Here is an 11,125-nt window from a genome sequence, read left to right on the forward strand (position 1 = left end):
CAAGTCAGCAGTCTTCCCCAAGAATTATACAAATCCATTTTTTAGTCTGGTTTTTATGTTAGAATGAAATTTTCTGAGAAACTGTATATTGGGATTTCAGTAAACCGCAATAATCTAAATTAACAAAAAAAAAACACTTCAGTCTATGATTGTGTGTAATGACTCCAAATAACATATAGTTTTAGAAATTTTACTTTTTGAATTACTGAAATATTTTCACTTTTGTTTAATTTTCTAATTTATTGAGATGTCCCTCAGCATTTGTTGGACATAATATATTGGTTCTAAATGTAAATATCTTTCTGACAGACAACTGGAGTGATTGTGCGTGCAAACAAAAGAGCACAGGTTAACATCTTGATTGGCAAAGTTGGTGGATACCCGTGAGTGTCTGCATTCCATCACAGGCTAAACGCTACAATCTTTTTGCCCCTTTGTATTATTTATGTGATATGATGATATGTTTACTTTTTTATCAAACAGAGACACTAGAACCCTGAATGAAACAGTCTTCCCTGTTATGTTCCTGAACGAGGTGAGAAATAATACATACACAAGCACAGTCATTTTGGATTTAGTACATATCAGCATAGAGGATCTAGTTGTGGGATCTGGTGCTTTTGTGTGTTTTTTCTACTTTCACAGTCCAATAAAACAGTGACTCTTATTTGACCAGAATCAGGGAATGGGTCTTATTATTTTGTTTGTCTCTGTGTTAAGCAGTCCTTTTTAACTTGATTTTATACTAGTGCCTCCAAAAATATTTGCTCTGCTTGAACTTTTTTCAAATTTTTTCACATAACAACCACAAATTTCAAAACATTTTATTGGGTAGCCCAACACAAAATTGTAATAATTTTGAAGTGGAAGAATACTTAAAAATATTTAGCAAATAAAATTTAAAAGTTGTAGCATGCATTTGTATTCAGTCCCCTTTACTCTGAGACCCCTTAAATTTGGGCACAGCAAACACATGGAAAGAAGGTTCTCTGGTCAAAAGATATCTTGCAAAATGCAATGTGTAGCGAAAACACTGACACTGCATATCATCCTGAACAGAAAATCCTATGTTGAAAAGTGGAGGTGGTAGTATCATGTGGGGATACTTTTCATCAGCACGGAGAGGGAAGCTCGTCAGAGGTGATGCATAAATAGATAAAACCAAACACAGGGCAATCATAGAAGAAATCAGGTTAGAAGCTGCAAAATCTCGAGAGTGTGGTTGCGGCTCAACTTTTAGCAAAACAACAACCCTAAACAAAAAGCCCGAGCTAATACATTCGGATTTTTTTATTTTGAAATATGCGTATATTGGAAAAAATGAAACTCTGCATACTTGCAAAAATGTTTATCCTAAACTAGGTAATGGTGTTATTATACTTTGGGACCTTTTAGCTACATGGATGGGCTCCTGACACTAATAAAACTGTGTATTCTGAATTATCAAAAGATTTTGCAAAAAAAGTAGTAAACTTTTATGCTCATCTGACTCTTGGTTTAAAAAGGTCGTAGGGCAAAGCCACAACCAAACGATCTCAAATCATTCTTGAATATAAAACAATTGTTATTTATTGCAAAGAGATTTTCTATGAATAACCAATAATTTTGCTTCCACTGTTACTTTTACCATATTTGACTTGTCATCTAAATACGGTTTAATGCTGTGCCTTGACTCAGAGTGTGGTGATTGATGATGCATCTGCAGCGAGAGTGCACAAGCTGCTGATGATTGTCAATGTGGTATCCAACTTCCCGCTTATTATCGTGGGACTGGGCGGGATCATGCTCATTGTCTTCATCATCCTTCTGATCAGGGCCCATCAACAGAAGGTACAACTCCTCTTCCTTAACCAAGCTTCATTCTAACTTCTTACAGTTTGCCTGATCCTAAAAGTAATTTGTGGTAATTCTTGTTAATTTCATTTCTTAACCCTTCACCAATGCCACTGCGCATGTGTTTATCACCATGCATCTCTATGCAGAAGGAAGTTAAGCAGAATGTGTTTACCAAGGCTGCCTATGCTGTAAGTCTTGCTGCTTTGTTTTAATTAATTAAATTCTCTGTCTTATTACTTATTCCCTAAATCACAGGTGTCAAACTTCAGTCCTCGAGGGCCGGTAATCTGCAACTTTTAGATGTTCCTCTGCTTCAACACGCCTCACTCAAATAATTAGGTCATTAGCGGGACTCTGGAGAACTTGACTGCATACTGAGGAGGAAATGCAGCCATTTGTTTAAGGTGTGTTGGACTGGGGACACATCTAAAAGTTGCAGGACACTGGCCCTCGAGGACTGGAGTTTGACACCCCTGGCCTAAATGCATCACTTACAGTTCAAGTGAGAAGTTGGCCTGTACTCACTGTCGGAATGAATTTCCTATTAATTTTATGCTTTAAATTTTTCGTGAAGCCTTTTATGTTTTTCAAACTAAACTGATAAAAAAACATGCAACATCAATGAGTTTTAGAAACAAGAAATGGCTACACAGGTTTGAATTCTTTGGTGGATTTTCCTCACAGGTTCAAAATTATAAATACAGGCTCAAATATATACATACACCCATGCTAACATTTTGTGAAATATCCCTTAGCAACTTGCACTTTGACTGCACTCTTTTTAAGCTTCTGACATATTTCTGACTGGATATTTGAACAATCATCTTGGCAGAATTGATAGAGATACGTTTAAATGATGGGATCCCTGGCCCTCGACCAAGCATTTAAGCATAGGTTGCATGATAGTGGTTGTTATGGCTTTCCAAAAGCTTAATGTTAATGTGTTTTATCCTGCTGGCAGACCGTTGTCAATTGCCACAGGAAAGTTTAACATTAACATAGACCAAGAAGCCCCTGCTCTAAAATCTTCAGGCTCCACTTCAGCTTGTTGCTGCCCACATGGGTAAACCTATTGAGTTAGGGTTAGTGTGTGTTGGCAGTCAAGTTGAGACTTTGGATCTTAAGAACACTGGGAAGCATAGTGGTAGTAGCATTATGATGCAGGGCTATTTTGTTGCCAGTAGAGCTGGTGCATTGCTGAAGTGGGTGGACTAATGAAGACTGGGGACTACCTCCAACTTTCTTAATTTCACTTCAGATCAACAACTGGCCAGTTAAAATAATGATAAAGATCTCACATCAAAACTGGTTTTGGAATGAATAAAGCAGACTAACAATTAGTATTTCAAATGTTCTGTCCTCAAATTAATCGTTAATTAATTAAAACGCTTAATCGTTTTTATTATGCTTAATAGCTCCTTGCTTGTCACTAAACAAAGCGAATTAAAGTAAATCTACCAATTGTACTTACAATGTTGGAGTAAAACACCAAAAACAAGAAAAACTTCAGGAAATTGTTTCTCTATACCGCTCACACGGACACACTCAGGACACACAACCATGCATGCACACTGTAAAAACTGACAGCCCCCGTAGGATAAATGCATTTATTTTATCTCTTAAACTCCACTCGTTTTCATGAGGTTTTCGCACAGAACGTAAGATTATGTGTTTTACAATGTTAACTTATAGTTGTGATTGTCCTGACTGTTCTTAAGCATGTCAGAGTTGAGACTAAGCAAATCTAACAGTTGACTTTGCTTTATGGTTTAAGGCAGCTTTCGAACTTTCATTTCTAAGTTAAGAGACATTAAATTACTTGTAAGGGCAATTTAGACAGATTAATTAACCTAGCTGGCATATCTGTGGACAAGGAGAACATGCAATATCCATAAATAAAGAACCCAGGCTGAGATTCAACCCCTTTCTACAAAGCGACAGTGCTAAAAACTATGCCAGCATACAGCCGTATAATTATACAAATAAATGAAACAAATGAAACTTTTTTAAAGATACTAAAGTCATTGGGGTCCAGTGAGGTGGCCAGCAAATTTATAAGGGTAATGATTGTCTCCCGGGGTCCCCTTGGTGGTGCCATTATTAGACTTATGCAAAAAGTTTGCTAATAGCCACAAAAAGCATGTGGTCAAGGTGCAAAACGCTGAGGGACTTAATCAAATAATAGTTAAAATTGGTTATTTGAGCCTATATGTAAATAGAGAAAATCCAGGAAAAAAAAAGTTTTAAATAAACAGAACAGAATTCTAATAAGATTTCTGGCCATGACGAGTGATCATAAACTCCTCAGTGGAACTGCATTTCATTCTTCATTACACAGCACAGTCCTGGTTTTAACACTTTAACACAGCTTGGTTGTGCTGAAACTTTACAAGAACTGTTAAATGCTTATCAGTGCCAATGTAAAGGGGAAAATCAACACTCCTATTCACAGACATAAAAACCTAAAAACAAAAGAACATTTTTTTTTCATCCCTAATGCAGACCTCAACTGAAGACAGCTCCCTTTATACACCAGTCAACGTCACGGAGAAGGACGATGGACAAAATGGAAACTACATTGGTCTGATGGCTAAAACAGACCAACAAGCTTGAGGAGGAAGGATGGGATGGGGCTGTGTGGCATCCTTTAATTTTAAGCACAATCTATACAATTTTCTTGGTTAAACACATGCCACCTACAGTGCCTTGCGAAAGTATTCGGCCCCCTTGAACTTTTCAACCTCTTGCCACATTTCAAGCTTCGAACATAAAGATAAAAAATTAAAATTTTTTGTGAACAATCAACAACAAGTGGGACACAATCGTGAAGTGGAATGAAATTTATTGGATGTGTCAAACTTTTTTAACAAATAAAAAACTGAAAAGTGCGGCGTGCAATATTATTTGGCCCCTTTGCGTTAATACTTTGTAGCGCCACCCTTTGCTGCAATTACAGCTGCAAGTCGCTTGGGGTATGTCTCTTATCAGTTTTGTACATCGAGAGACTGAAATTCTTGCCCATTCTTCCTTGCAAAACAGCTCGAGCTCAGTGAGGTTGGATGGAGAGCTTTCATGAACAGCAGTCTTCAGCTCTTTCCACAGATTCTCGATTGGATTCAGGTCTGGACTTTGACTTGGCCATACCAACACCTGGATACGTTTATTTGTGAACCATTCCATTGTAGATTTGGCTTTATGTTTTGGATCATTGTCTTGTTGAAAGATAAATCTCCATCCCAGTCTCAGGTCTCTTGCAGACTCCAACAGGTTTTCTTCCAGAATGGTCCTGTATTTGGCCCCATCCATCTTTCCATCAATTTTGACCATCTTCTCTGTCCCTCCTGACAAAAAGCAGGCCCAAACCATGATGCTGCCACCACCATGTTTGACAATGGGGATGGTGTGTTCAGGGTGATGAGCTGTGTTGCTTTTACGCCAAACATATCATTTTGCATTGTGGCCAAACAGTTTAATTTTGGTTTCATCTGACCAGAGCACCTTCTTCCACATGTTTGGTGTGTCTCCCAGGTGGCTTGTGGCAAACTTTAAACAAGACTTTTTATGGATATCTTTGAGAAATGGCTTTCTTATTGCCACTCTTCCATAAAGGCCAGATTTGTGCAGTGTACGGCTGATTGTTGTCCTATGGACAGACTCTCCCACCTCAGCTGTAGATCTCTGACGTTCATCCAGAGTGATCATGGGCCTCTTGGCTGCATCTCTGATCAGTCTTCTCCTTGTTCAAGATGAAAGTTTAGAGGGACAGCCGGGGTCTTGGTAGATTTGCAGTGGTCTGATACTCCTTCCATTTCAATATGATTGCTTGCACAGTGCTCCTTGGAATGTTTAAAGCTTGGGAAATCTTTTTGTATCCAAATCCGGTTTTAAACTTCTCCACAACAGTATCTCGGACCTGCCTGGTGTGTTCCTTGGTCTTCATGATGCTCTCTGCGCTTTGAACAGAACCCTGAGACTATCACAGAGCAGGTGCATTTATACGGAGACTTGATTAGACACAGGTGGATTCTATTTATCATCATCAGTCATTTGGGACAACATTGGATCATTCAGAGATCCTCACTGAACTTCTGGAGTGAGTTTGCTGCACTGAAAGTAAAGGAGCCAAATAATATTGCACGCCCAACTTTTCAGTTTTTTATTTGTTAAAAACGTTTGACACATCCAATAAATTTCATTCCACTTCACGATTGTGTCCCACTTGTTGATTCTTCACAAAAAATTAGAATTTTATATCTTTATGTTTGAAGCCTGAAATGTTTAAAGAGGTTGAAAAGTTCAAGGGGGCCGAATACTTTTGCAAGGCACTGTATAGTCCAGGTATAGCTGTCAGAGTCATTAAATTACCTTTCTAGGTTATGTGCCACCAATCTGGTTTTAACGGGCTGGTTTCTTGTCTTGCTCTGAGCTCAGTGTTGTGAGATTATAAAGTACTCATGATCTGAGCACCAGGTGTTATTTAGGCAAACAGTGCATTGGCATCTATAAATATAGTATTTGTAAGTCAGAGTCATCACTCTCAGGGGGTCTCCTGCCAAGACGCTGTCAAACATTCTTAAAGCAGGACAGAGCAGAAGTAAGCTCTCTTTTTTAAGACATTTCAATCATTTCAGTATTATTTTGTCTAATCTGCCTTTCAGCCCTAACTCAGTGTTGGAAAACGTATTATTTTGCATGTAAGCTATCCATTAAGGACCACATCATGATGTGAAATCTTCGGAGTTTTATGTATAGATTGTGGGAGTTGAAAAAAAGTATCTGTTGTTAGCGTGTGAAATGGTATAACGCTTAAACAAAATATTTTGTATTTGGATAGTTACGTTTGGCAAAATTAGGCATTTGTTGCAGTTTTCTAGTAAATGTTAATGTAGAAATCTTTGAATTTAGAATACCTTAAGCACTTAAAGTGATAGGTCAGGATTTTTGCAGCAACATTTTGCCTAAAGGTCACAGCCAATATCTTATCTACAGTACGTTACCCCCCTTAGGTCTTTTTTTAGTATAAATCCAGACTAGTTCATACCAGAAACAGAAGGTAGCAGTTAGTCCAATAAACTCCCATCTCAGAAATGTCATAGCAGGTTATGTACACTGTTTCTTGTTTGGATAAGAACATTTTTTACAGAAAAATGTATCATTAGTGTTTGACAACAAATGGACATAGGAGTCTGTGCGCCACCAATGATCTTCTTGTGTGAAACAAGATGTAAGAACAGAACATGTAGAGCTTTTTTGACAAAGTAACTGTGAATAGAAAAGTCAGGCAGTTTGAAAATCAATAAAATAGGGTTCACCTAAATCCTAAATATATTTTTGATTTGAACAGTTCTTTTATACTTTTATAAGAGATGGTTTATCTGAACCTTTACATAGTACATGTTTTATGCAGAAAGATCATTGTTGCCAGAGTGCCTCTGACCTCTTTTATTCCTCTTATTATCGTCCTGTCAAGACAGACAGGATTTGGCATGTGCGTTTTGCTTTGTCTTTTAAACTGTCACTGTCAAATGCAAAGTCATACTAAATAACTGCCAGATACTAAAAGTTGAAGCCATCTTGAAAAAACTAGCATTGCACTTTTTTGGCAGTTCTGCCTCCATTAAATCTGAATAAATATAGGTTACATTTTGAGTTTTTTAAGGCAGTAGAAATCGCTCTGGTCTTGGCCCCTCTCAAGCTAGCTGTTAGCTTCACCCTCCAGTACCTCTAAACTGGAGTACTAAATGACAACGCAGTGAGAGTTATCTACTGCTAGAACTTCTCTTCAAACATCCTGAACTATATCTTTAATATGAAAGGATTTATATAACCCACACAATTGCTTTCACTAACCAATATGTTACTCAGAAAATGTTAACTGCTGTAGTTGTGCGTTTTAAAAGATCAGGATTGATGCATGCCTTCAATTGTATTTTTTATAAATGGAGTGTTACGCCATATTAATTTATCATCTTCTTCCAGCAACCAACACAAACAGAACAAATGACTTTTTGTATTGAAATCAGAGACACAATGTTGTTTTTATCTAATGTGATTTTTGATGCAATCTTGAAAATGCTGTGGAATGATTCAAGTGAAACTGTGATGAGCCCCAGCTGTGATGACTGCTCCTAAAACATGTCAGGAAGTATTTTCACTGCAGTTCCTTATGCACACAAATTAAAAATCTCAATGTACATATCACACAACAGAAGAGAGATCATGCCTTCTACATTAGATTTTATTATTTATCTTTAAAGTATAGATTAACGCAGTTACACACAATAAAAAAGATAAATCGAGCTTTAATGCTATTGTGATTTTTATTTCATGAGAGCAATACATTTGTAGATAGAAATGTTGTTGTTTTTTGAATGAAAAATAAGCAATATTTTACAATAGAAATCTGGCAGAAGTCTTAAAGAGGGTGAATTATTTTTGTTACACTTACCAAACCAAAACACTAACACTGTAGATGTTACACTGGGATATGCTGTGCCAAATGTTGATGAAGTTCTGTTCTGTGAAATTATTGTTACTGCTGCAACCACATATTCTTCTGATTGTCAGCTTTTGAAATGTTGACTGTTAGTAATGTTTTTACTGTGTTCACAATAATAAAGAGTAGTTTCAGTAGATATGTCTCCTTTCTTTACATCACTCATGTAAACTCACAGTTTAGCAACGTTTCAAACATCATGAGTTTTCCATATTTGAAGGGCGATACTGAGAGAGAAATTGAATGGATGGATGGATGGATGGATGGATGGATGGATGGATAGCCCTATAGCTGCAAGAACATGGTTTTTAATTACTACCTATATCCTATTCAGCTACATGAAGATGGACGTTACAACTAGGCAAAGCTAGACCTGAGGCCCCAAAAACTCATACTCTTACTGGATGATTTTCTTATCTTAATTGGTGCGGACCCTGGGTCGCTGGAACCAGATTCCGGGCTTGGCCTGCGAGACTGGAGATGGCAGTGTGGCTGAGTCGCAGAGCTAGGTGCCCTACGTCTCACCCTGTGCTTCTTTGACTTGGGCACTGACCTAATTTAGTCGGGCTTTGTCAGCCTTCCAGAGCAGAGTTCACCTGTCCTTTGCTGCTCTTAGGTGCTCTGTGTTGCAGGCTTTCTACCGTTCTCGCCACTCTCACAACTGTGGACCTTCAGGTGACAAACTCGCTCACATACATCCACACAACACAAACACACTTATTTCTACACATACGCATACCTACCTATGCACAAACATACACACACCCATGCATCGACACACAAATAATCCAAATGGTTGAAGGTCATACAAACACAACTTACTTACAGCAATGTGGCCTTCCTTCTTCGATGCTGGATCCATTCTTGATTTAACAAAGTCAATCATGCAAGTAGTATTCCGACTTGAGATATGCTTTTGTAGAGCAACACAGCCCTCGAACAGGTAGGCAGTGAGCTTTTCTTTATGGTATGCCTGAAAGGCCAAGACACGACACTCTGGGTTTTACCTTGGGATGCTGTATAAATGAATCTCTCTGATGACAGTGCATTGGCTTTGGTTGTATTTTCATAATTATATTCTAATGTACACTGCTCAAAACATTTAAGGAACAGTCAGAGTATAACATCAAGTCAGTTAAACTTCTGGAATATTGATCTGGTCTGTTTAGTAGAGGGGGTTGTAAATCAGTGTCAGATGTTTTGGTGTTAATAAAATTACCAACAGGTGCACTAAATGGGCAAAAATGTGACAGACCCAAAAACAGAAATGATTTTGCAGTTGGAATGACACATACATTTTTCAATCCTTTTTTTGTTGAGTGCTTTTTCTGTAGTTTTGCATTTGACAGGATCAGTGTCACTACCTCTAGCATTCGGTGATACCTAGACCATACAGAGGTTTCACAGGCAGTCCAACTTCACCAGGTTGACTCGTCAATTCATGCCATTGCCTGCTGAACATTGTAGACGGAGGTCATTAACCCATCAGCAGGACTGGTAATCTGCTCCTTTGTTCCAGGAGGGACAGGGTGAGTACTGCCAGAGCCCTACAAAGTGACCTCCAGCCACTGGTGTGAATGTCTCTAGCCAAACCATCGGAAGCAGACTTCACGAGGGTGGCCTGAGGGCCCAACTTTTTTTACCAGGGACTGTGCTCAATGCCCAGCACCATGGAGCTCGACTAGCATTTTCCAGAGAACACCAGAATTGGCAGGTTCAGCACTGTTCTATTCAGAGATGAAAGCAGGTTCACTCTAAGCTCATGTGACATGAAAGGGTCTGGTGAAGCTGCAGTTAACATTATGCTGTCTGCAATATTATTTTGCATGATCAGTTTGGTGGTGGGTGAGTGTTGGTCTGGGGAGGCATATAAATGGATGCACAGACCGGTAAAGAATAAATGATGGCACCCTGACTGCCATTAGGTATTGGGACAAAATCCTGAGATCCATTCTTTGACCCACCTTCACTGGAGCAGTGGGCCCTGGGTTCCTCCTGGTGCATGATAACGCACAACCTCAAGTGGCAAGGCTATGCAGGCAGTTCCTGGAGGGTGAAGCAATTGATACCATTGACTGTCCTCCACTGTCCCTTGATCTAAATCCAATGGAACATCTGTGGGACATCATGTTTAGGTCCATCTGATGCCACCAGGTTGCATCTCAGACTGTCCAGGAGCTCACTGATGCACTGGTCAGGATCTGGGAGTAGTTAACACACGACACCATCCATTATCTCAGTAGAATCCCCCAACGTTTTCAGGCATGCATACAAGCATACATACAAACCAAGGCTTGTGCAAACTCCTTAGTACCATTTACAGGTGCTGCAAAGACATTTCAGCAAATTGGGCTAGCTTGCTGCATCAGTTTTTCAATTAAAATTTCTCTGTAACCACAGATTAAGCCCTCTGTGGGTTGATAATTAGCATTTTTAACAATTTATGTGGCATCCTTTTATTCCTAATACATTACCCATTCCATCTTAGTATAGATATCAACCAGGATTTTTTTTCCAATTGAGTTTTCCTTCCTAATTCTTTTGAGCAGTGTGTTTTAAGAATCAAACAAAAGAGATGTATCAGAAATCAGCAAACACAAAAATATAATGATGAATTTTACAATACCTTAACAAATACTGACTCACAAATAAGAGATAATAAATTGTCCCCAACACAACTATGACTTTTATTAAGAAATATTTTGCAGTATCTATGTAATAATTGTAGTGAGTCACAGGATTTTGTGGACTGTTGTCAGTGGAACCACCTCCAAATCAGTGTTGCAAACCCAC

General features: G+C 38.5%; 1 protein-coding gene across 2 annotated transcripts in view; it reads left to right on the forward strand.

Moving 5' to 3' along the window:
• Positions 1-4,647, forward strand: part of LOC124872045 (lysosome membrane protein 2-like) — a 38,574-nt gene extending 33,927 nt beyond the window's left edge. Inside the window, exons 9-13 of one of the 2 annotated variants that reach the window (XM_047371695.1) lie at positions 310-383; positions 484-535; positions 1,678-1,830; positions 1,983-2,024; positions 4,339-4,647. In XM_047371695.1, the coding sequence (XP_047227651.1) occupies positions 310-383; positions 484-535; positions 1,678-1,830; positions 1,983-2,024; positions 4,339-4,449 (432 nt within the window). In that variant the 3' untranslated portion in view covers positions 4,450-4,647. The remainder of the gene's footprint in view (positions 1-309; positions 384-483; positions 536-1,677; positions 1,831-1,982; positions 2,025-4,338) is intronic. The other variant, XM_047371696.1, reaches the window with a different exon arrangement.
• The last annotated feature ends 6,478 nt before the right edge of the window (positions 4,648-11,125 follow it).

Source organism: Girardinichthys multiradiatus, chromosome 8 (genome assembly GCF_021462225.1).
Source record: "Girardinichthys multiradiatus isolate DD_20200921_A chromosome 8, DD_fGirMul_XY1, whole genome shotgun sequence".
Lineage (NCBI taxonomy): Eukaryota > Metazoa > Chordata > Actinopteri > Cyprinodontiformes > Goodeidae > Girardinichthys > Girardinichthys multiradiatus.